This window comes from Melanerpes formicivorus, unplaced genomic scaffold (assembly GCF_026170545.1).
Source record: "Melanerpes formicivorus ecotype bairdi unplaced genomic scaffold, bMelFor1.0.p_v2 SCAF_135, whole genome shotgun sequence".
Taxonomy (NCBI): Eukaryota; Metazoa; Chordata; class Aves; order Piciformes; family Picidae; genus Melanerpes; species Melanerpes formicivorus.
Window position 1 is genome coordinate 277,963 of NW_027142487.1, and position 27,582 is coordinate 305,544.

General features: G+C 55.7%; 1 protein-coding gene across 1 annotated transcript; it reads right to left on the minus strand.

The window, feature by feature from the left end:
* Positions 1–27,380, minus strand: LOC137456705 (ras-related protein Rab-26-like). Its single transcript, XM_068168288.1, has 9 exons — positions 27,148–27,380; positions 24,811–24,921; positions 6,645–6,686; positions 5,200–5,266; positions 4,324–4,376; positions 3,832–3,897; positions 3,646–3,702; positions 3,201–3,277; positions 1–2,541 (listed from the first exon to the last, which is right to left on the minus strand). Exons 1-9 carry the CDS (start codon positions 27,349–27,351, stop codon positions 2,439–2,441), a joined length of 780 nt encoding a protein of 259 aa, XP_068024389.1. The 5' UTR covers positions 27,352–27,380; the 3' UTR covers positions 1–2,438.
* Positions 27,381–27,582: the final 202 nt, after the last annotated feature.

Genomic DNA, 27,582 nt, shown 5'->3' on the forward strand with positions numbered 1-27,582 from the left:
TAATTAAAAAAACTTTATTAACAGGAATGAACCAAAAGCTGTAAACAAGTGCCAGCAGAAATGGGAAGATGGACCTTTTGCGGAGTGTTCTGGCAGGTGGAAGGGGCTGAAGAGTTGGTTGCTCATCACTTGGTGGCAGTCAAGGCCCGTGTGAGAGATGCCAAGTAACAGTCTCGGGAAGGGCTTCAGGGTGAGGCTGGGGAGTTGGCACTGGGAGACCGGCACGGAGAGAGTTTGTGACTGGGGTGGGGCTGAGCCTGGCAATGTTTAGATCTGACACCACAGAATGGCTCTGCTGGAGTAGAATTCACTCCCAGCTGGGATGTTTGAAGTACTCCAGAGGGTAACATTTACATCTTCCAGCTTAAATTTGCGTTTAACTTGGTTTGGGTCCTGGAGCAAGTCAGTTAAGTAAGAACTGAGTTCAGAATTGGCAGCTTTTTCTTCAAGACAAGGTACAAGGTTCTCCTGGCCTGCAAGGGAGAAGGAAGGCAGAACCTGGTGGGACAATTATGAGGACTGTTGCTGATTTTTGCCTTCTGACCCCAGACTGTTAGGTCTGGGGTAGTGTGTCCATGGAACAGCTGGCACCTCAGGACACTGCCTGCTGTGGCACCAATACAGTCAGGGTGAGGAAACAGTGCCAAAGGCAGAGCTGGGCACAGAACTGGTCATGGAGCAGATTCCCACTCCCTGTTCCACTTAACCTCAGACAGCACTGGGTGTGCTGCAGAGCCCAGGGTGAGAATGGAGGTGGCTGGAAAAGCAGCTTCATGGAGGAGATACTTGGCCAAGTAGCAGCCCCACTGAGAAGCTCACCAAAGCACCATGAAGCAACAAGTTCTACAGATCCCTGCACAGATCCTCACAGTCCCCAGGCAACTCCCAGAGTCCTCCCTGTGCTGCTTGCTGCAGAGAGCTCACACAGCAGGGCACTACCACCTCTGAGAGCACGCAAAGGTGAAGAATTGCTCTAGTTATTGCTCCTGCCCTACTGGGCACTGCAAATTCTCTTGCAGGAATCAATAAATAATTTAAATTGGACAGTCAACCCCGCCAAAAAACCTTATTTCTGCCTAAAAACTATCTAGAAAACTGTCCTGTTCACAGCAGGTATAGTCTGGGATCCTTACTGCTCTGCAGGACACGCTTCAGGCAGTACCTGCTCCTTTGACTGCAGTTCTCAGGGCTCCCTGCCCAAAGCACACCTAGGAGCTGTGGAGGAGCTTTGTGCACCTCCAGGAAAGTGGGGGAGCTGGTGCTTGGCTGAGGGTAAGGGATGGGTATTTGCTGTTGAATGGCTCATCTGGGGCAGCGTGGGGAGGTTCAGTGCATGTGGTGGGCGCCTGGGCTCAGATTCTCAAAGAAGGAAATTGCCAAAGGCCAAACTGGATCCAAATTCAAACTTGTCCTTAAAAAAGCAGCTTCCAAATGAGGAAGGGGGGGAAAAAGTGCCAAATTCCTGACACTGACCCAAAGGCTGAGGAGACTGATGGACAGAGCTGGCAGGAGTTTGAAACCTGGGCAAATCAATGCCTAGGGCATTCCCCCAGCCTTCTCCAATACAAAGCCAGGGAACGCCGAAGGTATCGAAGCGCTGGAGCAACCTAACAATGCCATCAGGCTTACAGGAAGGCATTCAGAATAAGCTGCAACACATGAGAGTCCAACTCAAAGTACTGGAAAGGGCAGAAGGAGGAGAATCAAAGCCTTTCTGACCACAGAAAGAGTCAGAAGATGTCTGTACACCAGACAGGTTAGCAGGAGCCTACTCCAACAGCCAGCCAAGCTCTTGCCTTCTGTGCGGAAGAGGAGAAATCCTCACTGAGGGGTGTGTTGCCCCCCATGAAGATGGATGGGCAGCAGTAAGCCACTACAAAACTGGTTGCCTCAAACCCAAGGCCTTTCTGTGTGGGCCAGGGCTCTGAACAGTTGAATTCCAGGTGTTTGGGGAAAGAAAAGGGGATTTCTTCCTAGCCAGCGTTTGGTGAGGAGGAGGAATTTGTTCCCCTCAGTCACACCGGAATTCATCATATTCAAGAAGCTTCATAATGCTCTTGGCTGCTGCTGAATGGGTGGAGACAACCAGCTCTCCCAACTGCCCCAGCCCAGGGGACACCACAGTGAGACTCCAGCCCACCCCAGTCCCTTCCAAGACATCCCACCTCCCACCAGCACCGGAACAGGTGGCTGTGCCCAGCAATGGCAGCCCATGTGCCCGCAGTGCTCAGGGGGAGCAGCACCCAGCATGGGGCTGCAGCACCTCCATCCAAGAGAGCTTCTGCTGCTGCTTCTCCCTTCCCCACATCCCAGCTCACCTCTTAGCAGACACAGACACGACAGACAGACAGACATGCACACATTGTCCACAAGGAGAGAGAAAGAGAGCATGGCGCAGGGCCAGGGGCCTGAGTCTCTGTACAGCTGCGCCCAGCACCTTAGGACCTGCAGCAGCCTGAGCCTCTCACTTCCTTCTTCACGTAGTCATGGAGCTTGAATTTGGGCTCATTGGGCAGCTTCATGGACCTATGCTTCAGTTCCCTGTGGGAAGGGGGGAAAAATCCCCAAACCTACATTATTTCTCTGCCTGCTCCTAGGGTGCCTGGTCCAGCTTGGTGCTCTGGATGGTTTGCTGGTGAGAGTTTGGGTCTCATGTGAGATGGCCATGTGAGGGCAGCTGGAGGTGGGAACCCAGAGAATGAAAAGGTGAAGATTATGAAGCTGCTGAGGGGCCTGGAGCATCTCTGTGTGGAGCAAAGGCTGAGAGCCCTGGGGCTGAGAGCCTGCAGAAGAGCAGCCCCAGAGGGGAGCTGAGCAATGCTCAGCAAGAGATAGAGGCTGGGGGGCAAGAGGCTGGGGCCAGACTCTGCTCAGTGGTGCCCAGGGCAAGGGCCAAGGGGCACAAAATGGAACCCAGGAGGTTTCATCTGAACAGGAGGAGAAACTTTGCTATGAGCCCTGGAGCAGGCTGCCCAGAGAGGCTGTGGAATCTCCTTCTCTGGAGAGCTTCCAACCCCCCCCGGCCATTGTGCCCCTGGGCAAGCTGTTGTGGGTGCCCTGCTTTGGCAGGGCTTAGACTGGGTGACCCCCAGAGGTCCCTTCCAATGCCATCATGCTGGCATTCTGTGATATTTGTGGGTGTCTGCTGTGCCCCACCACCACAGGAGGGGTGCCCAGTGTGGCATGCATCAGTGACTCACTTTGCAATGGCTGTGAAGGCCAACTCAACATTGAGGCCACTTTTTGCGCTGGTCTCCATGAAGGGCACTCCATACTCCTGTGAGACAAGACACACTGACATCAGAAACATCATCTGGGGTGTTCCTGGGGGCCCCTGGCTCCCACTGAGCCCTGGTCAACATCAGTGCCCACCTTGGGAGAGGAGCTCAGGTATCTTTTGCACAACTTTGGCAATAAGTTTTAAGGAAGGAAGTAAAAAAGGAAGAGGAAGAGGAAGAAGCAGAGGAAGAGGAGAGCCAGACAAGAGAAACAAAGCAAAGTGCTCTCAGATGTATTGTTTCAGACAGGTCTCCAGTTAACCATTTCCCTGGTGCACATCATCAGCTAGGTGGTGGCACAGTCCCACACCCAGGGTCAGAATGCTTCCCACCCCACTGCACCAGAGCAGAGGGACACCTCACCCACCTTGGCCAGCTTCTCCCCATCTTCCCTTTTCACCACTCTGTCCTGGGCTGAATCCACCTGCCAACAGGAATGCCAAAGAGCCATTGGGGATGATCTGAAAGGTCACCAGGAGGTCCTCCTCTGCCCTCCAAGGCTTCCCTGCCCGCAGCTCCATCAGGAGAGGTGAAGCCAGGGGTCTGAGCTCACCTTGTTTCCCAGTAACATGAGGACCACATCTTGCTGTGCATACTCGTGGATCTCTGTCAGCCAAGCCTGGAGGGGGACAGCCAGAGAGAGGAGTTGGACCATCTCTGAGGAGGAGGATGATGGGGGCCTGACCTGGTCCTGGACACTGGTTACCCTCCATGTCAAAGGCTTCTGGGCAGTGCTTTGTGGACACATGGAGGAAGTGCCTGAGGGTTGCCCAGCTCAGAACCTCAGTGGTGCCAGGTCCTACAGCTCCCCTGAGATCCATCAGCACCCTGGAGAAGAGAGCTCCAGGTGGTTCAGGACCTCACAGGACCTGGTGTGATGGATCACAGCTCCCCACCCTGAGATGTTAATGCCCCATGGCACCTCCTGTGCCATTGAGCAGGGTGGTTTTGCAGGCACCTGGTGTCCCCTGTGCCCAGGAGATGAGCAATTCCATCCCATTCATTGAGGGTTATTTGTTCCCCAGCATGTGCTGCTGCTGCGTACCTGGATGTTGTCGAACGAGGCTTTGTTGGTGACATCATAGAGCAGGAGCAGGGCTGTGGAGAGAGGGATTGTGTTAGTGCCAGTGCCACAGTGCCAGGCAGCAGCAGAGTGTGTCAGTGCCAGTGCAAACAGAGAGATGTTGGCTGGCACCATCCAAGAATGATGACACAATTGTTTGTATTGGAAAAGACCTCCAAGATCATTGCATTGAACCTGTACCCTGCCCTGCCAGGGCACCGCTCAACCATGGCCCCCAGCACCACAGCTCTGAAACCCCTCCAGGGGATGCCATCACTGCCCTGAGCAGCCTGGGCTAGGCCTTAAGAACCCTTTTGGGAAATAATTTGTTCCTCATGTCCAACCTAAACCTCCCCTGGGCAACTTGAGGCTATTTCGTCTCTTGGGAGAAGAGACCAACCCTCACCTTGCTCCAGGCAGAGCTCCTCCAGGGAGCTGCAGCAAGCCAGAAGGTCTCCCCTAAGGCTCTATTTCTCCAGGCTGAACACCCCCAGCTCCCTCAGCTGCTCCTCCCCAGCCCTATTCCCTAGAACCTTCCCCAGCTCTGTTGCCCTCCTCCGGATCTGTTCCAGCCCCTCAATGTCTTTCTTGGAGTGGGGGCCCTGGTATGTGAGGTGTGGCCTCATCAGTGCCCATTACAGGAGGACAATCCCTGCCCTGGTCCTGCTGGCCACCCTGTGGCCTCATCAGGAGGTTTGTTAGACTTGTGGTGTTTGTACGTCAACACTCACGAGTTCCTCCATCCTTGGTGGCTGCTTCCTACGAGGAAGCCACTCTGGTGCTTCCCAGCTCACCTGGGCTGGGTTCAGGGCTGAGAGCCCCACAGAGCTGGAGGAAGGGGCTCCCTGGGGGGCTTACCGTGGGCATCCCGGTAGTAGGCATGGGTGACGCTGCGGAATCGCTCCTGCCCGGCTGTGTCCCAGATCTGGAAGGCAGATGGGAGCAGAGGGCTCAGCCATGGCCTGCTGCTACCTGGGCTGCAGGACCCACCCAGCACCAAACCCTGCACAGATTCACAGACTGCATGGGAAGGGAGCCTCCAAGGGCATCTTGTCCAACCCCCTGCAGGCAGCAGGGACTCCTCCAACCAGAGCAGGCTGCCCAGGGCCACATTGAACCTGATCCTGAATATCTCCAGGGATGGGGCCTCAACCACAGCCCTAGGGCAACCTGTCCTAGTGTCTCACCACCCTGACTGTGAAGATCTTCATCCTAATATCCAACCTAAATCTGCCCTGCTCCAGTTTCAAACCATTGCCTCTCGTCCTACCAACACCAAACCCAACAGCTCAGTGCAGCCTCAGGAGGCTCCTTCAGCCCTTAGCTTCTAGGGACAGCTAGAGGAAGAATGACAACTCTGGAACCACCACTGAGGCATCACCTCCCTGCTCTCAATCCTGTTGAGATGATGGTGCAGGCCAAAGGGCTCCCAACATGTCTCTTAATGGGCAAATCCATCTGGCTGCTGGATGTGTGGGGAGCTGCTGATTGGATTTGTCAGGGTTTAATGCAGCAGTGACCTTGCAAAGCACCACGCTGCTGTCACAGCAGCACCAGCACCGATGTCCTTGCCAAGCTCCTGCCAAAGGGCTCACAGAGGAAACAGGTCTCAGGGGGCTGAAGTGGCTCTGGCTCGGGGGGGGGATATGAAATCTGCTGCTGGATGGAGGCTGAGCCAGGGGATGTGGATCACTTTGGAGGATCCCTGTCACCCTCCTCCAGCCCTTTCAAAGCAGGAGCCACATGAAAACGCCAGGAAAACCCCACAGGTGTTGCTTTGGTGTTACCAGCTCTGGCCACAGGCACAGTCACAGACTGGTTTTGGTTGGGAAAGACCTTTAAGATCATGGGGTCCAACCATTAACCCAGCATTGCCAGGGCACCATGGCCTCAGCATCACATCTACACAGCTTTGAAACCCCTCCAGGGATGTGATGGTCCAGACCTTGACAACCTTTTTGGGGAAGAAATTGTTCCTCACGCCCAAACTAAAGCCCTGCTGGTGCAACCTGAGGCTGTTTCCTCTTGTCCTGTTGATTGTCACATGGGAGAACAGATTGTCACTGAGTGCCAAGGAGGCCAGGGGGCTGGGACAGGGGTCACCATGGCCAGAACAATCCCCCAGCCTTGAGTAGGTGCACACCAACGGGACAGAGCAGACAAAAGTGCTCATAAGGCTGTCCTGGGCAAAGGATGGAAATGGGGGGCCCATTTCTGGGGCACTCCTCTGCTGAGGGGCTTTGCTCATCCCCAAACACCCAGAGAGGAGGTGGGAGCTGTAGCAGGGGGTCACAGGGACATACCTGCAGCTTTACCTTCACCCCATCCACCATCAGCACCTTATTCTGAAAGAGAAGAGAAAGGTTGATGAACAGTGAGTGGGACGCTGAGGACCTCAGGAAGACCTCTTGTGCACCCTGGCCTCCCATCCCAGGGGGTGTTTGTGCTTGAGGCCTCAGGCTGACCTCAGCTCCACACACATTGGTCCCCACACCTATGCCACTTGCAGCATGGAGCAGCCAGAAGATAACTGAAGATCATTCCCTGGGTCTGCTGCAAGCTGCATCTCTTTGAACACTTCAGTCCTCATGTCAGCAGGCTTGGGAGACCTCTGGCAATGAAGGAATGAGCAGCAGCATCCCAGCTCCACAAGACACAGCCAACAACTCCATATGAACAACCTCTCTCCTCTCTGCTGTTGGAAACCATTTTTCTCCCAGTCAGCACCACTTTCTCTCTGCTTTGTTGTGGCTTTTTCCTGTTTCGCTTGCTTTGGACAGGAAAGGTGGCAAGGAGGAGGGGAGGGGGCAGTGCCTCTCCATGCTGCTTCACAGGGTTGTCCCCAAATCACCACGTGCCAGCATGGTGGGGCTGGAAGGGACCTCTAGAGATCATCCAGCACAAACCCCCTGCTAAAGCAGGGCACCCACGGCAGCCTGCCCAGGGTCACAGTGGCCAGGTCTCAGTTTGGAATCCCTCCAGAGAAAGAGACTCCACAGCCTCTCTGGGCAGCCTGCTCCAGGGCCTCCAAAGCCAACAGAAAGCTTTTTGTGACTTCATGGAGCACATCCTGACTGAGCTGGGAACTGTGCAGGGCCATGGGCTGCCCATCAGTGCCTCTCTGGGTGCCTGTGCCAGACAGTGGGGCAGGGGATGGATCCTGACCACATCACAGAGCAACCACTGGCCCAAAAAGCTACACCAGGCTCTCCAAAGATCAGATACAATCCTAAAGATCCAGAGGAAGAAGGAGCAGAGAAGAGATTGAGTTGCCTGCTAAACCCAGAGGAATTAACCTGGTAAGCAGCAGAACATGATGAAAACACAGCCAGGGACCTTGCTGTCTGCTTCTCATGACCACTTCAAATCCTCTTTGCTCCAGAGCAGGTGTGGGATGCTCTCCCTACCATACAGACAGCCTGACCCCAGATGGGCTTCACCAGCTCAGCCCCATTCCCCACCTTCCCCAGCAGCAGCCAGCAGAAGCACAGCCTCTGTCCCAGATTACTCCACCCAGCACTGGACACACCACCAGAACCCTCCTGGGCAAACAGTGGTACAGAGGTGCCAAGAGCCATCCCTGTACGTCCCACAGCACTCAGCACCAAGTACCAGGCACTTCAGGGTTCTGGCACCCAGTGTTGTTCCACCAGCATCACAGAATGATAGAATTGTTTCTGTAGGAAGAGACCTCTAAGCTCATCCAGTCCAACCATCAGCCCAACACCACCATGGCCATAAACCATGTTCCAAACCATGGCCACACATTTCTTGAATACCTCCAGGGATGGGGACTCCACCACCTCCGTGGGCAGCCTGTTCCAACCTCTGACCACTGTGGCAGCAAAGAAATTGTTCCTCATGGCCAACCTAACCCTCCCCTGGCACAATTTCAGGTCATTTCCTCTCCTTCTAAAACCTGACACTAAGAAGAGCCCAACCCCACCTGGCTCCAACCTCTTCTCAGGGAGCTGCAGAGAGCAATGAGGTCTCCCTCAGCCTCCTCTTCTCCAGGCTGAACACCCCCAGATCCCTCAGCTGCTCCTCCCCAGCCCTGTTCTCCAGACCCTTCACCAGCCTCATTGCCCTTGAATGGTGCCAGCAAGGCTCTTTGTGGCTGTTTGTGTGGTTTCTAACAGGGCAGAGGAGCATCTTTGTTCCCACACATCAACAGTGGCCCAGCATGGAAGGGATAGGCAAGGAGGGGAGTGCAGGAAGGAGGCAGAGCACTGGACCTGCAGCATCTGCTGCAGTCAGCTCAGGGGCGACAGTAGTGGGCTATAAATAACTTCAAGGGTAGCAACTGGGGTGAGGGAGAGCAGCAGGAGTGATTCACAGCCCAGGAGTGATGAAAATCAGCAGCCAGGCTGCTGAAAAGGGCTGGGGCAGCAGCCAGGAGCTCAGGACCCATGCATGATGCTGAAGCTTTTCCCAGCACATGAAACTGGGCCTGCTGAAGGCTTGAAGTGCTTAAACCTGAGGGTCCTCACCACTGCAAGGTGCTCCCCAGCCCCCAGCATCTCCTCATGAGCCATTCCCAGGGTAGAAACACTCATCACGGTGAACAATGCTGAGGAAGTCCAAGCAGAGGAGCTGCATGAGAACCACACTTCCAGGCACCAGTTTCACCAGTGCTTTCCACAAGAGGTCCACTTTCTGAGCTCAGCTTGCCCAGCAAAACCCCAGGTCCTAGCTACATGTCCCAGTGCTGCACCAGCAGGGAGCCCTGGGCTCCACAGCAGTGCGATGCTCATCCAGCCATCATCCCCAGCTAGCAGCAACCAGCTGCTGCTGCCACCTGCCAGGGACCACATGAGGAAGGATGTGTCAAGAGCTGCAGAGGAAGGAGACCACTCTACACCTCCCCATTGATGCTGGAGTGCTCCAGATCCTGGCACCAGCAGCTCTCAGAGGGGCCGCTTGGTGTGCTGGATGGTGAGAAGGGATGAGGACACTGAGAGCTTCATCTTAAAGGCAGCCCCGAACAAGTGTCCTTCATCACACAGCCCCAGGGCTGCAACAGCACCTCCAACTTGGAAGAGACCATGCACTGAGAGGGGGCTGTGCCCAGGGACATGTCCATGTCCCCACCATGGCCATGCTCCACGGGTGACCAGCCACTGAGAGCAGGAGACAGGGAGAACATGGCCCCAGCTCCAAGCACAGACCAGCGACCATGAAGCATCTGGTGAGCAGCTGAAAGAGCTGATGCTCCAGTGCTGCACCTCATGCCTTGACCTCCACTTCAGAAGCTTAGTTAAAAGCAAAGCTGGCAGCAGCAGGCTTCACACTAATTACCACTGACCTACATTTCAGAAGGGGAAAACATCAAACCTTAATTAAAGGCTGCACATGGACCCAGGTGCTAGTGGGGCAGGCTGAGAGAAAGTGCATCCCCTGGGGTTTAGGTGTGGAGCTGAGCAGGGTTTCAGGGAGGAGTTGCAGAGACGTTCCTGCCAGCAGGAGCTATAGCTGGAGGTATCCAAAGCAGCAGCTGCTGCCTGCATCCCTGCCTGTATCCCCTGAGCAAAAGGTGGGCAGAGTGGGATGGGCAAAGGCAGAGGACTGCTGCCAGCAGCACAACAGCTCCTGTCTGTGCCACATGAACCAGATGCCCAAGTCTGCCCCCACACCAGAGCTCACAGATTTCCCAGCTTCCAATTACTATTATTATTGCTATTGTTATTATTATTTAAGGAGCTGCAGTTCATGCTCACAGCCCTTCAGAGGCACCGGCAGGGGGGTTAATGACTGATAAGCATCCTAAGACAAAAAGAGGACGTGTGTCAGTCCCCAAAACATGAAATGTTCTCCCAGGGCTGAGGAGCCAGGTTGTGGGGGTTTGTTCTGCACCTTACACAGTTGAATATGAGAGAGGCAACGCTGCCAGCAGCCCTTCCAGCTTGCAGGAGGGGCACAAAATCCCCCCCCCAATTTTCCTGGCACCCTTTGCAGTGCCAGTTTTGCTTGTGTCCTTTTTCCTGGGGTGTTGACAATGAGGCTGCAGTGGAATGCCCAGGGTGCCTTTGATGGAGGAACATGATGCTCCTAAGTTAAACAGTCCTCAGCATGTCAGATAAATAAAGTTGGAACCTTGCAGATGCCAGAAAAATTAAATTACCAAGCGCAGATGGTGCTCAATTAAAAGCAGAGTAATCAACACACCAGCGGCCACGCTGGCTGCAGCCCCAGCACCGTCCAGCCCCAGCAGTGGCAGCAGAACAACCATGAGGAAGACATTCTTTACAGGGAGGAAGGGGAGACACTGGCACAGGTTGCCCAGGGTGTTGTGGCTGTCTCCTCCCTGGAGGTGTTCAAGGCCAGGCAGGATGAGGCCTTGAGCAGCCTGGGCTGATGGGAGGTGTCCCAGCCCATGGCAGGGGGTTGGAGCTGGATAAGCTTTGAGATTCCTTCCAGCCCAAACCATTCCAAGATTCCATGACTGATTTGGAGGCTCCCCAAAAAGTGCACCCTGTGCTGGGTGATCACAGAATCATAGGACTGCTTGGGTTGGAAAATGCCTCTAAGATCATCAAGTCCCAATGTCAAGCCAACACCACCATGGCCATAAACCAAGGCCCCAGGTGCCATGGCCACAGTTCCTTCAACACCTCCAGGGATGGGGACTCTACCACCTCCCTGGGCGGCCTGTGCCAATCCTTGATCACTCTTACAGCAAAAAAATTGTTCCTCATGTGCAGCCTAAACCTCCCCACAATTTCAGGCCATCTCCTCTTGTTCTATATCCTCTTGTTCACCTACAGAATCAGAGATGCTGCCCCCAAACCAAGGTGGCCCCTATGCTGCTCTTGGATCAATTTTCAGTGGCTGTGTTTGAGCAATAGCACTCCCCTGGTCCACGGGGTCCCCACAGTGCCACTGAACCATACTGGGAGCAACTGGCACATCCTGGCAGATCCACTGACACCTGAGCCCACAGCATGGAAAGCAGCAGCACAACACAGGGTCAGCCCTTGCAGGACAATCTGGCATCTCCATGCATTAACTCATTCATTAAAGCCTTAAAAAGTAAATTGGATACATGGATTAACTCACTTCCTAATTAATCAGACAAATGGAAAGCTGCTGGCTGACACCATCAGAGAATCACTGCACAATTGTTTGGGCTGGAAGAGACCTGTAAGATCACCAGGTCCAACCCTTACCCCAGCACTGCCAGGGCACCACTGAACCATGGCCTTCAGCACCACAGTTCCAGGGCTTTGAAACCCTTCCAGGGATGGGGACTCCTCCACTGCCCTGGGCAGCCTGGTTCAGGCCTTGACAACCCTTTTGGGGAGGAAATTTTTCCTCATGTCCAACCTAAACCTCCCCTGGAGCAACTTGAGGCCAGTTCCTCTTGTCCTGTCACTTGTTCCTTAGGAGAAGAGACCAACTCCCACCTGGTTCCTGAGGGAGCTGTAGAAAGCCAGAAGGTCTCCCCTCAGCCTTGTCTTCCCCGGGCTGAACAGCCCCACTTCCCTCGGCTACTCCTCAGAGGACTCTACCGTTCTGGCTCCAACCAGGGAACCCCCACCCCAGCTTCCCAGTGCCTCTGAAGACAGCTGGCTTCAGGAGCACCTACCAACACCCACCAACCAAAGCATCCCTCTGTGTGGGTGGCTGCTGTGTGGCACAGCTGCAGCCCAGCATGAGTGAACCCAAAGAGGGGGCTGGAGGGACGCTGCGAGACCCCTGCCCCATGCCAAGGCAAGATCTGGATCCAACGCCCCACTTGGCAAAGCCCAGGGAGCCCCTTGCCTCCACCAGCACAAACCCAGTGCCAGGAGAAGCTGTGATGCAGTTGTGGTGGAGCTGCAGCAGGCAGACAAACAATCAGCACCTCCCCAAGTGGCTGTAAAAACAGATGCAGGATCAATATGGAGAAGTGCCCAGAGCAGCAGGACACTGCATCCAAGCTGCTCATTACTCTCCCAAAGTTTTCCCACACACACGTGTCACTACCAGCAAGCTGCTCCTGGCAGCTCAGAGTCTTCTCCAGCCTCAGCAGCCCGGCTCAGGGACAGCCTGGTCATTTGCCCAGGTCATGGCTTGAAAAGCAGCCTCAGCTTTTCTCCCTCTGAAAATTTGGTCCCTCAAAACTAAAGGAGAAAGTTTCCTTTTCATCTGAGACAATGAAAAGCCACCAAACCCAAAACCTAACCAAGACAAGTGTAGGATCCAGCACCTGGAGGGAAACAACCTCCTGCAGCAGGACAGGGGAGGGAGACCTTCTGGGAAGCAGCTCTGGGGAGAAGGACCTGGGAGTGCTGGAGCACAACAAGTGCCCATGAGCCAGAAAGGTGCCCTCCTGGCCAAGAAGGCAAATGGTGTCCTGAAACGAATGAAGAAGAGTGTGGCCAGCAGGTCAAGGGAGGTTCTTCTCCCCCTCTACTCTGCACTGATGCGGCCACATCTGGGGTCCTGGGTCCAGCTGTGGGCTCTCCAGTTCAAGAGAGACAGGGAACTACCCACCCCTGAGGAACACACTATCTCCCCAGCCCATGGTCTTCATGTGGGCATGGATCCACCTCTCACCTCCATAGGCACTGCAGCCCCTTCCCACACCCTGCAACTCCCCCAGGGATGTCTGCAGGAGCAGGCTTTGTCAAGCACCCAGTGAACATCTCCCCAGCTGCCAGGTCTGCAGAGAATGAGACTCAAGGCTCTTGCTGGAGCAGACACAGCAGGGAATCAGGGACTTATCAGCTCCTGTTCACATCAGGCTGCACATAAAAGATTTTGCTGGCAAGGTGCAGAGATTCCTGTCTTAGGTACAGATTAGAGCTAAGAGGATCTGGAGAAGATCACACAGTTTGAAATCAAGTCATGCTCTACTTCTTGGCATTGCCCAGGGCACCCATGTCCTGCAGCCACCCAGTTCTGGATGCTGGTGGAGCAGCAGCTTGGTGACTTTGCTGCCCCAGCCCAGCAAGTAAGTATCCTGGGATGATCAAGGACATAGTTCCCTGAAGGAGGCACAGGCACTGGTGCTTTTAAACCTAATGGGGCTGCTCAGGCTCATGCCAACAGGCAGGAGAGGTAGCCAAGCCCAGCTTTTGGATACCCCCATCACATTGAAACGAGCCTGTGAACAGCCCCAGAAATGAAGATTCCAACAAGATAGGATCTGCCAGAGCCACCCCAGAGACAGGAGCTGCTCTCTCTGGGCTCTCAGACTCAGGGCTCTGAGCCCCAAGGCTCTCAGCCTTTGCTCCTCACAGAGCTGCTCCAGGCCCCTCAGCATCTTCATAGCCTCCACTGGACTCTTTCCAGCACTTCTGTGTCTCTCTTGAACTGGATCCAGGACTCCACATGAGGCCTCCCTAGGGCAGAGGGGAAGAAGAGTCTCCGAGTCTCCCTTGACCTGCTGGTTGCAGTCTTCTTCCTGCACCCCAGGGCACCATTTGCCTTCTTGGCCACAGGGGCACATTGCTGGCTCACAGAGAACTTCTTGTCCCCCAGCACTCCCAGGTCCCTCCCTGCAAAGCTGCTTCCCAGCAGGTCACCCTCACCAGGGGGTGCAGGGGGTTGCTCCTCCCCAGTTGCAGGACCCTTCACTTGCCCTTGCTGAACTCCATAAGGTTCCTCACCCCAACCCTCCAGCCTGGCCAGGTCTTACCAGGTGCCAGCATAGATTGATGGGAGTCAGCAGGACAACTACAGCCCATCCCTGCAGCTCCCAGCACAGGGTTGGATCCTAGGAGGGTATGAAAGCCATGGCCATGTCCCTCCTCCCTCCCAGTGGTGGTCTGCAGCAGCTCTCCCCTGCCTGGCTGCATCACACACCCCTTCCTTCCATCCTTTTTCTTGTCCCTGCTTTAGAACAGAGAAGATCTTGTTAAACATATCCAGGATGACTCCTAACCCAGTAGCCTTGGAAACAAAGGGGGCAGAGATGGCTTCTGCTGATCTGTGCCAGCACCTGGAGTAAGTACGGTGGACTTTAAGTTATTTATCTTCATTTTCCCCACCAAGGACACACCACTGCACTGCCAAGCAGAGGAGGAACCTCCATGGAGCACTGCTGGTACATCATTCATCATTCACAGCCAACACAGTGCCTGCCAGTGCCACCAGAATGAAAAACGTGCCCCCAGCTGCTGTTTCCCAGGGAGCTGGTGCACTGCCCCAGCAGGCAAGTGAAGCCTCCCATCGGTTTTCCTGTCAAAGAAGCCAGTCCCCGTCTCAGGAGTGCTGCTGCACCCAGTGCTCTGCCCACAGCAGCCTGTGAGGTGTCAGGGGATGAGCTGAGCAGTGCTACTGCCCACCAGCCACCCAGGTTTGTACCCTCTGCTTCACCCTCATCCAAGCCCTGGAGACAGCAGGCAGCCCCACTCCCACATGCTCCATCCTCTGCCACCTCCCAGGATGACAGATAGGATGATCCCTGCACAGAAGCAGCCCCAGACATGGTGGGGACATGATTTGGACCAGCCTGGTTGTTTCCAGGCACAAGGTCCCCATGAACTACACTTCAGCTGTCTCATTTCCAGCACAAAACCTGTCCCAGCTCAGGAGGTGTTTAACTGGTTTGGTCCCAGAGCAGCCAGGCAATGATGGTTCTCATGGAAGAGAAATCACCGGGAAACACCCAGTGAGGGGACCCCCAGCCCAGCAGAATGGGCCTGGAGGGCTGCAAGCCCATTCCTCCTCCAGGAAAATTAGGAATAATTATTTTTTCCTGGTGTTAAGCTTGGTCCAAATGTTTTCCATTGTCCAGTCCCAGTCTGGAGAACATTATAACCTGGTTTTGGAGCTCCAAACCATCCTCCTGGGCAGTTCATCCATCCCTGGCATGATCCCAGCCACAGCTCTCCTGAAGGCAGAAGGGTCACTGCTGAGAAAGGCTCTCCTGTGTGCCATCAGCTGGACCTACAACTGCAGCCAGAGGGACACCTGGGCTTCTCCAGAGCAGAGAACTGGCACCAAAGGGATGGAAACCTGCCCAGAGTTTCAGGGCAGACTTTGCAACCCAATTAAAGCCCATCAGGTCTGACCATCCAGCAGCAAGCATCCCAGCAGCAGGAACATGCTGTCTTCTGCAGACAGTGCTGCAAACAGAGCACTTCTCATCCCTCACAACAAAATCATCATCCCCAAAGGGCTGACAGATGAACCTGGAGCTGCTTCTCACACACAAACACTAACATCTTCACTTCACCTGCAGCTTCAGCAGACAGCTCCTGAAAGCTGGCACCTTGCTGTGCAGCAGATCCAAGCCCAGCTGAAGCCTTCAAAGGATCTGAGGAAAAGAGAGACCCTGAAGCTCTAATGAGATGTTCTGAAGTCTGTACAAATCCATGAAGACCTTGGGAATGACACATGCCAGGTCTTGGTGCTCAGTGACACCCCCTGACGCAGTCAGAGGCACCAATGGAGGTGCTGAGGGGCCTGGAGCAGTTCTGTGAGGAGCAAAGGCTCAGAGCCCTGGGGCTGAGAGCCTGCAGAAGAGCAGCCCCAGAGGGGAGCTGAGCAATGCTCAGCAAGAGCTAAATCCTGGGGGGCAAGAGGCTGGGGCCAGGCTCTGCCCAGTGGTGCCCAGGGACAGGACAAGGGACAAGAAGCACAAACTGGAATCCAGGAGGTTCCATCTGAACAGGAGGAGAAACTTCTTTGTTGTGAGGCTGCTGGAGGCCTGGAGCAGGCTGCCCAGAGAGGAAAGGCTGACAGCTGGGTTTGTTCAACCTTGAGAAGAGAAAGCTTAGGGGAGACCTTGTCTCAGTACACAGAGGGGGACTGGACCAACCCTCCACCAAATCCCTGTTGCAAGATGGATGCTCATTGAGCCCCCTCTGGCAAGGAGGCCCCCAGAGAGGGTCTTTGCTACAAAGCCCCCAGCAACAAGCCTGGGCTGAGTTATTCATCCAGCTCTGCAGTTGGGTTTTAATTAGTCACCAGCTCAGAGAAAGCAGCAGAGACCTGCTGCTGTTGAGTGGCTCAGGAGAAGCAAAGCCCTGAAATCTGGACCAAATTCATCCTCACTGCCCAAGGTCCTGGTCAAGGGTGGCTCTGTGCTTCCCAGGGCAGCTGAAGATCCATGAAACAGCCTCCTGAACTTCACTTTGGGAGGAAAAAAGCACTAATAGGGGGTGGTACAGAATGATCCTTGAAAGGGTTGGGTTGGAAGGGACCTTGAAGATCATCCAGCTCCAACCCCCTGCCATGGGCAGGGACACCTCCCACCAGCCCAGGCTGCTCAGGGCCTCATCCAGCCTGGCCTTGAACACCTCCAGGGAGGGAACATCCACAACCTCCCTGGGCACGGTTGAGTGTAAAGGAGCCAGGAGCACTGGCACCAACAGCTCTCCCTGGCAGTGCTGGTACCTGGAGCTGAGTGGGTACAGCTTCATCATGGGTCCTGAGGAGCAGAAGCAGCTGTAGGGCAGGACCCCCTGTTGCTCCTGTGCCGCCCAGCACACTGCTCACCACATCTCCTATCCCTGGCAACCACCTTAATGCCACAGCCGGTGCCCGTCGGTGAGGCGCTGGCGCAGTTGCCGTGGTGACACCCACGCAAGCAAAGCTGCAGAAGCCAAAAGCTCCATTTCCCTGCATGTCACACTTGGGCCAGGGACATCAGGCTTGGCAGGGAGGAAGAAAACATCCTGAGACAGGGGCCGGGCTGGCCGAGGAGTGGGCTGGCTGAAGGTGCACACTGCATCAAGCCAGGCTGGCTGTGCTGCGCTGCTGCAGCAGGACACAGCTCCCCACCAGTCCTCTCCTCTCGAGAAATTACATCTAGAAACCCCACACGAAACGAAACAAAACCTGTCCAGATGTTCACACCAGGACCAGCTACATCCTGACAGACATGCAGTTGGTCTTATGACCTCTAGAAAACCTTTCCTGCCTGCTGGCAGCACTGACTTGACCTGCTCTATCTGTCACACCAGCATCTTCCCCAGGTCCCTGAGGTCCCCCGACCCAGGCTGGGCTTCTCCTCACCCTGGGACAGATATGGACCAGGGCAGTAAGCCTCAGCCTTTAAAGCTGAAGGACCATGAGCTCCCAACACATATTAGTTATGATCAGGGAGAAATATTTTTCCAGTGCAGCCATAAAGATGAAATATTTGCTGCTGGCTTTGAGAGGTTCTGCAATCCTTCAAGTCAGTGCTTAGCCAGGATGCCTCTGCTAGCCCGAGCGAGCTGTATGAGTTACACCACTGAGCTGGGGATCCCTCAGTGGGGAGCAGGGGCAGCTCCATCACTTCTGGATGGAGCCGGCAGCATGCACCCAACTGGGATCCACAGTCCAAGAAAGACAGGGAACTACTGGAGAGAGGCCAGCGGAAGTCGTGGAGATGCTGAGGGGCCTGGAGCAGCTCTGTGAGGAGCAGAGGCTGAGAGCCCTGGGGCTGAGAGCCTGCAGAAGAGCAGCCCCAGAGGGGAGCTGAGCAATGCTCAGCAAGAGCTAAAGGCTGGGGGGCAAGAGGCTGGGGCCAGGCTCTGCCCAGTGGTGCCCAGGGACAGGACAAGGGGCAGGGGGCACAAACTGGAACCCAGGAGGTTCCAGCTGAACAAGAGGAGAAAATTCTTTGCTGTGAGTGTGCTGGAGCCTTGGAGCCCTTGTGTGACCATCCTGACTCCTGCCTCCACGGCTCAGATCTTTCCACCCTTTTGCAGACAAGGAGGAATGTGGCTCCTCCTCATACACCCCCCAACACCACCAGTATCCCCACTGGGAAGACACCTCCTGAGGGCAAACAGTTAATCAGTGGGAAGGAAAGGAGTCAGTGGTTCCAGAGAGGGATCAGGGCGCCTGAGAAAAGGGAGAGCCATGGACCTGGAAGAAGTTCCCCACCCATGCCCATGGAGCCAGCTGCCCTCCCTCTGCTTTCAAAGAACCCCCAAGCTGTGCAGAGCTGAACTCAGGGGTTTAGCACAAAGCAAAGGTGAAAGTGAAACGAAGCCAAATGTATTCCACAAAATATCCAAACCATTTAGGCTTCCTCCAGACCCATTTCAAAGTTTTAGTGCCTATAAAATGCTCCTTCCCAGGCACCACGAGCGGACCCAGCGTGATGGCTGGCACAGCCCTGGGGCACCTGATGCTCTGGCACCCAAAGTGGTCTCCCCAGAACGCAATTTCTTGCTTGGCACCGTGTGGAGAGTCACAGACACACCACCACATTTGTGTGCTCACAGCCTTTCTCCAGCACCTGCCTCCTCCTCAACCTACTCCTTCACCAGGAACTTGTGAAACTGGTGTGGAGCAAGGCACAGGTGCCCAAAGACTGTGATTCGTGGATCCATGGAATGGGTTGGAAGGGACATCAAAGATCACCCAGTTCCAACCCCCTGCCATGGGCAGGGACACCTCCCACCAGCCCAGGTTGCTCAGGGCCTCATCCAGCCTGGCCTTGCACACCTCCAGGGAGGAGGCAGTCACAGGATCCCTAATCAAAGTTTTGTGTAAAGGAGCCAGGAGCACTGGCACCAACAGCTCTCCCTGGCAGAGCTGGTACCTGGAGCTGAGTGGGTACAGCTTCACCATGGGTCCTGAGGAACAACTTCAGGAAGAGGGTATCCACAACTTCCCTGGGTGACCTGTTCCAGTGTCTCATCACCCTCGCTGCAAGGAGCTGGTGCCCTTCCAGGAGCATCTCCCACATAGCCCCACATCCCTGGCTGGCAGCTGAAATGGATGCAACAATTTCACACCCAGATTAAACACTCAATCTATTCTGGGTGGCAGATCCAGACACCAAGGGGGTGGGAGAGGCCCCGGTGTGCTGGGAGCCAGGAATGCACCTTCACACCACCCTGCAAACTGGCAAAGAGTTTTCTGAACCAGGCTCTGGCTCTTGAAAGCTTGCTCCAGCTGCTCATTTCAAGAGCAGCTCAAGCACTGCCCTGCTTTGGAGACACTCATCTGATTCCTTTTATTTGCTTCCCTCAAGGCAGGAATGGAGCCTGTTGTCTGCTGGGGATGACAACCAGCACCAGGAGTGTTTGCAGCTTACCAGTGTGCTGCAGCACACCGAGGAGGGTTTGTCATTTTTCAGATGCAAAAGCCAAAGACACATGAATAAAATACAAGCAGATGTGAGGCAGCAGCTGCAGCCACGGGCACTGCTCGCAGCATCTCTTGGCAACTGAGCCCCTGCATGCAAATGACTCTGGCTCTGCAAAGCTGGGTCCCTCTGCAAGGGAGGGGAGCAGCCACTGCAAGCGGAGCCAGGCTCCTTTTCCCAAGAAAAAAAATGGCTTTTTGTTCCCTGGGAGCAGGGAACAGCAGCTGAGGAGAAGCAGCTGAGGAGAAGCAGCCTTCCTCAGAGGCAGCAATGAAATTGAAGGACCAACAAGTGCCTGCCCTCCTGTGCCAGCTCTCCAGGACCTGCCTCACCCACTGCTGGATTCAGGAACGCCTGGTCTTTGCGGCACCAGTGCCAGCACCTTGCCTGTCTCCCTCCACCAAAGCAGGCAGATTTGAGGGGGCAAAGCTTCCCTGGGCACATTCACAGAACCGTAAAACAGTTTGGGTTGGAAGGGACCTTTTAGATCAGCCAGCTCCAGCCCTCCCTGGGCAGCCTGTTCCAGTGTCTCCCCAACCTCGCTGGAAAGAATTTCTTCCTGATCTCTAGGCTAAATCTACCCAGCCCAGGTTCACTTACAGGGAGAGAGGGAATCACCTGCTGGCTGCCACTGGAATTCTCCCAGCCACGGGAGGTGCAGAACAAGTCGATTTCCTCCTCCTGCAGCACCTAAGCCTGCCATGTGCCAGGAAGATGTTCATAGATTGGTTTGGGTGGGAAGGGACCTTTAAAGCCCATCCAGTCCAACCCCACTGCAGCCAGCAGGGACATCCCCAATCAGAGCAGGCTGCTCAGAGTCACAAACAACCTGACCTGGAATGTTTCCAGGTACGGGGCAGCTCCCACCTCCCTGGGCAATCTGAGCCAGGGTCAGACACTTCTTTCATTTGGGTTGCTCCTCCTTTGGGCAGCAGGAGAGGACCAATACCACCACGCAGCTCAGAGAGCACAAGGACAAGCTGCCCTGCTCTGAACGCCACCAGCAAAGCTCTTCCTAATGGCTCCATCGCACTGATTAACACAGAACCCATCACCCCTGCTAATGCAAAGACACTCATTAGCACCTCTTCCCGGGGAGAAAAAGCTCATCTTGATTTTTTTTCCTTTCATGTTCTTTTCCTTTCAGGTCCAGTTGGTACAAAAATGTTCATTTGCCTGACCCTGCAAAGCCTGGGGCTGTGACAACAGGCTGGGCACCCAGAATAGAGGTGGCCCCGTGGAGCTAGCTGTCATCAGCACAGGGTGGGCTCATGTGGCCTTTGGTTTCTCAGCTTGGCAAGCTGCTCCTCCTGTTAGCTGCTACACCAGGCAGAAGTACTGCTGCCTGCACAGCTCTCATCTCTGTCAAGGTTTCTGTGTGACAGCAGAAGGCAGCTCCTTCAGTAGCACTGAGAAATGGGATTCACACCCCTGAGGGAGAAAGCTGCTCTTCTCCAGCAGACCCTTCTGCCTGAAATCCTGGCAGATAAAGTCAGAAGAGCACACACATCCTGCCCAGCCAGCTGGGGAGAGACCAAGCCCCACCTCTGCACCCAAGCAGAGGGATCTGTTGAGATGCTTCAGCTCTGGAGATGAGCACAGGGCTGGTGAGCTGCAGCTGAGGGAGCTGGGGTTGTTCTGCCTGGAGAAAAGGAGACTGAGGAGAGACCTTCTGGCTCTCTACAACTCCCTGAAAGGAGGATGGAGTGAGGTGGGGGTTGGTCTTCTCCCAGGGGACAAGTGACAGGCCAAGAGGAAATGGTGTCAAGTTGCCCCAGGGGAGGTTCAGGTTGGACAGGAGGAATGATTTCTTTCCCAGAAGGGTTGCCAAGGCCTGGCCCAGGCTGCCCAGGGCAGTGGTGCTGTCCCCATCCCTGGAGGGGACAGGGACAAAACCCTGTAATGTGGTGCTGAGGGCCATGGTTTGGTGGTGACCTAGCAGTACTGGGGTAAGGGTTGGGCTTGATGATTTCAAAGGTCTCTTCCAACCAAAACCACTCTGTGATTCTGTAAGAGGAGGAAGCAGACCTCTTACCACAGCTCGGCACAGCTGTGGCACAGCTCATGAGAGGAAGCAATTAAGATCCTCATTATCTGTCCCTGGCTGGAAACCCTGAAGGCTGAGACACCAGAGACAGAGACAGGTTTGCCCCCCTAGGTGGATTTCCCCTCTGGTGGAAGCAGCAGAGAGGTTCCTGTTGCCCCAAGCCAGCCCCTTGCTGAGATGAAACCCCTGCCAGGAGCAAGACTGCTGTGGTCTGCCTTGCCGTGGCAGCACCCTTATGAGGGGGCTCACCTCAGCAGTGCACCCCCAGCTCAGCACCCTGGACACCCCAGCACTGCCCTGGATGAATGGGGTGGGTTGGTGCATTCCTTAGGAACCAAAGATGCTCCCCTAGTAAAACCAGTTTTCCAAGGGAGGAGAGCTGAGGAATTCAGCATCTCTGAGAGGAAAACTGGGACCATTTTGCTGCATTTTTTTAACTACTAAGATCACTATTTCCCTAGAAGCAGGGGTTTGTTTTCCAGATTCAGACCAACATGGTTCTTTGTTTAGGAGACAACAACAAACACACACACAGGGAGAGGTTCTCCACTGACCTCAAAGAGGGGGGCAACAACCTCCACGCACTGGGAATGGGAATCCTGGACTCATTTTAAATGCATTCCTATCCATTTCCATTCACTCAGGTGTGTGTAATCCAGCAGCCAAAGCTCTAACGGTTTGGCACCCCCGAAAACCAGTGGCTGATGCTGGAACACACTGGGATGAGTGGATGAACTGGGAAAGGAGGTGGTGAGCAGCTGGGTGGGCACAGGAGCTGTCCCCATACACAGCTCTGTCCCACCCCAGGGTGGTTCTCAGGAACCAACTGGAATCAAGAAGAGAGGAGGCAGTCCTGAAAGCAACACCATGAGCCAGGCAGCTCTGTCCTCACCATGTCCCCAGCCTTTACCCAGGCTCCTGGCCAAGGCCATGCATGCACAGGAGCACAGCTGCCACATGCCCCAGCCCTGGGGACGTCCTCACGGTCTCCGCCACTGGCCATGCTGAGTGACTGCCACAAGCCCTGCTTAGCAGCCCCAACGCACCAAACTGGCAGCCCGTGCTTGCTCCATGCTTCTCACACCAGCCCAAGTCCAGAGCAAACACCCAGCAACCACCTGGGTCTGATGGGTCACCTTCTGATGTGGCCCCACCAGCCCTGCTTGCTCCAGCCAGAACCCTGCTGCCAAATCCTGGCTTTACAGAGGAAAGGAGCCAGGATGTGACAGGTTTGTTGCTAAACAGACACAAATGAAACCCAAAATGTGCTCTTGCAGCAGAAGCCTCCAGCATTACCATCCCAGAGCTTCATCTGCATCGTGATGCAGACAGTGGGAGGAGCAGAGTTACACAGCCCCTGCACACAGGGGGATCAGAGTGGAAATGGAGAGCGACCATCAAACAAGCAGTTCCATGCCCCCTCCGCAAAACTATGAGTGCATTACAAAGAGATTGGAGAGGGACTATTGACAAGGGTTTGTAGTGCCAGGATAAGGGACAATGGCTTTGAGCTGGGGCAGGGGAGACTGAGACTGGAGGTTAGGAAGAAATTCTTGACAGTGAGGGTGGGGAGACACTGGCACAGGTTGCCCAGGGAGGCTGTGGCTGCCCCCCCCCTTGGAGGTGTTCAAGGACAGGTTGGAGGAGGCCTTGAGCAGGCTGGGCTGGTGGGAGGTGTCCCTGCCCATGGCAGGGGGCTGGGACTACATTCTGGGATTCTATGAATCAAGAGTTTTACATGACCCTCCCAGCTGTATCACCAGCCCATTTCAAACCCATGTGGCTCAAGCAGGTCCATTACAGGACTAAATTACCCCTAATTTGATTGCTGCTCTCCAGCAGCTAGTTCAGAGCCCCAATCAATAAGTCACAGGGGTTTATGACTGCCCTTGGTATCAAACACTGTCATGGGTAATAAAATGGTTTTCCTTTTAAGAGCCCCTGGAACACCCTGTAATTACCTTTGGATGAAAGGATGGGCTGGGATTTACCAGCTTCACCAGCTGGGATTTACCAGCTTCTCCTGCACCAGAAGCCTCTCTGCAGGGGAGAACCTGCTTTGTGGAGGCTTTCTGAGCTCCTCCACTCATCACCAAGCCACTGCTATTCACACACAGAGTGAAACAGCACGTTGCAAGAGACACCCAGCTCCCAGGAACCCTCCAAGAAAGGAGGAGATCTGAGATCTTGCTGAGAAAAGGCGTCAGGAAGACGCAACACCGGTGTGTGGCATCACCATCAGATCTTCGCTGCACCCACCCCCACCACAGCAGCACCACGGAGCCAAAAGCCATCACACAGCGCGATGGCGATGAGCAGGGACAGCACAGAGACCTGGCACAGCGCTGGTGCTGATGGCTGAGCCCCCCCAGCAGCCTGTGGCACCAGTCAGATATCCTGGGGAGCAGCAAGCCCGTGGTTTGGGGGGAAACAGATAGTTGGGGAACCAGAAGGCACCTGGGACCCAAGCCAGGTGTGCTGCTGGCTGCTGCTTCGCTAGCAAAAGTTCCTTTGCTTGCCCTTCCCAGCCTGCCACAAGGTTTGATGCCATCTACGTCACCACCCTTGTTGCTCTACCATCTCACCCCAGGGATGCCCATTCCACAGCCCAGGGTGCCCAGGGCAGCACCACAGCCCTGCTTCACCAGGGGCTGCCTGGACCACAGCATCCCTGGACAGCCCCCATCAACTCCCCTAGGGAAAGAGGGCCAAGAAAAGGCTTCGCGGACAGCAGCTGGCACAGACTTTCCTGCCTGGCAAAGCCTGCTCTGTCCACACCAGGGCACTGCAGGACAAGAGGTCTCTCCCTTTCTGCCCCACATTACCCGCTGCGTGGAGCAGGTTCCTGCTATCCTCACCAGCACTGCACAGTCCTGACACGCCTTTGGGGCTCCCCCAGCACCAGGATGCTCCACCCAAACGATTATCCTCTGGGAGTTCAAAGATTTCCTTGGCACAATGCATCTCCCTCCTGGCAGAGGGAGCGGGGCCACTCCACACTGCACCACCACGTTGGCACCCAAAGTTGTGCTGAGGAGATGCCTGCAGGGGACTTGACTTTGTTGGGGTCTTTGAATAAAACTAAACAACCCTTAATTAAAGCACAGAAACTGGCTTAGGGAGACCCTTTCAGTGGGCAGATGCTCAGCCTCATGCACATTTCCTTCCACGAAGCAGGACCTGGAGCAGAAGAGGAGCTTCCCCATCCTCCTCCTGCAGTAATGAGGAGGCTGCTGCCACCATCAGATGGTTGCTCAGCCCTGAGGTGTCCTGGCTGGAGCTGACATGGCTCAGGATGATGAGGTTTAAGTCCCTGAAGCAAACTTTTGTCACTCATCTGCATAATCCATAGGTACCATGCCAGACCCCATGGTCAGGGGCCAAGGGACCCCCAGGCACTTACCCTGAAGTCAATCCCAACGGTGGAGATGAAGCTGCCAGCGAGGAAGGCTCCGTCTTTGAACCTCACCAGCAGACAGGTTTTGCCAACCCCTGAGTCACCCACCAGCATCACCTGAGAGGGAGGGAGGGAGGAAGAGGGGAGTCAGACATCAGGTCTTGGGAAGGAAGCTCCACCACAGCTGTTACCCATCCCCAGAGCCCCAGCCCAGGAGCCACACCTTCCCCCAGCCAGCAGAGACCCCCCCATGGGGGCACAACCCTGCCTTGACACCCAAGCGGTGCTGACCAAGTGAGGCCAGCTGTGACCTGATGGTCATGGGGCTCACACTGCCCAGAGCAACCAAAGCACCCCATCACTTCTGGGGTCTTCTAGGAAGAAGACTTCAGCGGAGGCCCCAACCAGGAGCACCAACTTCAGGGTGCTCTCAGCCAAGAAACTCCTTCAGCATGACCCACACAACTTCACAGCTGCTCTCCCAGTCCTCAGTGGGTGCTGAGTGGGCAGCTCCCAGTGCTACCTGTCTCAATTTCCCCACCCAGCAGCACCCAGATGCAGGGGGGGCAGACACCCACCTGCCAGTGCAGCCCTCTGCAGCCTCTGCTCAAACCACAACCCCTCCGGAGTCCCCCTGGTCCCCAGGGCCACCAATCCTGCTCCTCCCAGCAGGACAACAGCTTCTTGGCATTGGAGAAATCCTGGAGCTGCACCCATGCCAATCTGCACGGCTTCGTGCTGCTGTGGCAGGGTTCCCTTTCTCTGCCATTAGCCTTCCACAAACCATTAGCCCGTGACTGGCACTGCCCTGGGTCACACCGAACCCATGCTGGAGCCACCAGAGGCAGCTAACCCCAGCACCGCCCCGCAGCTCAACCTGCTGAGAAGCTGCAGCAGCCCCAGCTTCGGGTGTAGTTTCTCTGGGGGCAGGGGGACACCACTGAGATCCATCTCTGGTGCTACATCGCCCACCCATGCTAGGTCTCCTGTGGGAGCACCAGGCACAGCCAGGTGCTGGCATAACAGGGCTAAGGGAGTAACAGCACAAAGCCAAGGGAAAGGGGGGGTAAAGAGTAATTCTGAGTAGAAAAGACAAGCACTGATCATTTTTAACTTCCCAGACCCCTGTTCTAGAGCATGGTGACATTCAAAGGCAGCTTCTCCCTACCCAGCACTGCTGACACCTCACCCGGGCAGGCTGCAGCACCCATGGCCAGGCTCATGCCAAGGGCTCAGCGATCAGGATCTGGCCCTGAGCCCATGACTTGTGTTTGGCCACTGCCTCTGGCAGAGCTCAGGAACCTCCAGGTGGGGGTGAGGGGAAAAGAAAGTTTAATAAACTGGGTTTGACTGAATATGAGGCAATTTCTCTCTGCCGCTGGTAGAAAACCAGCCTGATGCTGTGATCACCCAGTGCATGTGGGCTTATCTGACACCTTGCTGGGCTCATCCCTGTGCCATGGGGGCAATGCCCAGGGATACCCCCTGCCTGGGCACAGAGAGGTGAGCTCAGGGTGCTAGGGAGCAGCAAGAACACGGAGGCGGCTCCATTTTAGGGAGACTGTTGAGTGAACTGCAGCTGTATCAAAACCACCTACCAAAGCAACCAAATTCAGCTGGTGGACAGCCCTCACCTCAACCTTCACACCATGACAGCCACGTTGGCTGCCACGGGCACCATGCCAGGGCTGGGCTTGCCATAGCCAACCCCATCTTTTCCAAGCTCAATCCCCCATAGGCAGCTGGGAAGATCCATGCTGGAGCTGCAGTCAGATGCATTGTCTGAGCTGCAGCCTCAGCCAGGACGGCTCAGGGAGCTCCAAGCTGGGCTTGCATCAGGTGCATGAGAGAAAGGGGGGTGAGGGGGTGCAAATGCATTTGGTCTGTGACTCAGACCAGAACCTGAAGCCATCTGAGCCCTTAAAACCAAGCACAATCTGAAGATGTCTCAACGGCAGCCAGAGCAGGTTGGACATGACTCAGGGAACGGTCACCCCATGTCATAACCCTGGGGTGTGGGTGTCGGAGAGGAATCAGAAGGTCACAACCGGTCTGAGCACAAAGCCTTTTGTCAGCACTTGTGAAAGTCCTGCAGGTACAGCCCCATGCCAAGCTCTGGGACCTGCTGCCAGAGCCCCGAACTGAGTGGCAAATGATGGGGGGGAAACTGAGGCTGGGAGAGAGGGATACAGGGCTCGGAGAGGGCTCGGAAAGAAGGATGCCCGCCTGGTCCCGGTAACTTCTCCGGCAGCCGCGGCAACGTCCCCGCACCCTATGGACCCCGCACCGTGCACCGATCTCCCGCAGCTCTCTCCGCGCCCACACCCCAGCCCAGCTCCGCACCTTGAAAGCGAGATCGTAGAACTCTCCGCTGCTGCTGAGCGACGGCCGCCCGGCCGCCGCTCCGCCGTTGCGGGGCAGCTCGGGCGCGGAGCCTCGCGGGCAACCGGCAGCGGGAGCTCGGCCGCTGCCCTGAGCGGCGGAGGGCAGAGCGGCGGAGGGAGCGGCACCGCCGCCCTTGCTGCGAGCCGCTTTCTTCCGTGACATGCCGGGGCCGGGGGGGTGCAGGGTGCACCGGCCGCCGCCACCGCTGCTGCTGCCGCCGCCACCGCCTCCCCCGGCCCGGGTCCGGCCCCGCCGCCAATGGCAGCGCCGCGGGGGCGGTGGTGGGGGCCGGCCTCGCTCCGCTCCGCCCCCGGTTACCGCGCACCGGAACCGGCTGGGACCTGCGACCGCGGTTCCCATGGACCTATCGCGGGGGTCTGCATCCGAGGGAGG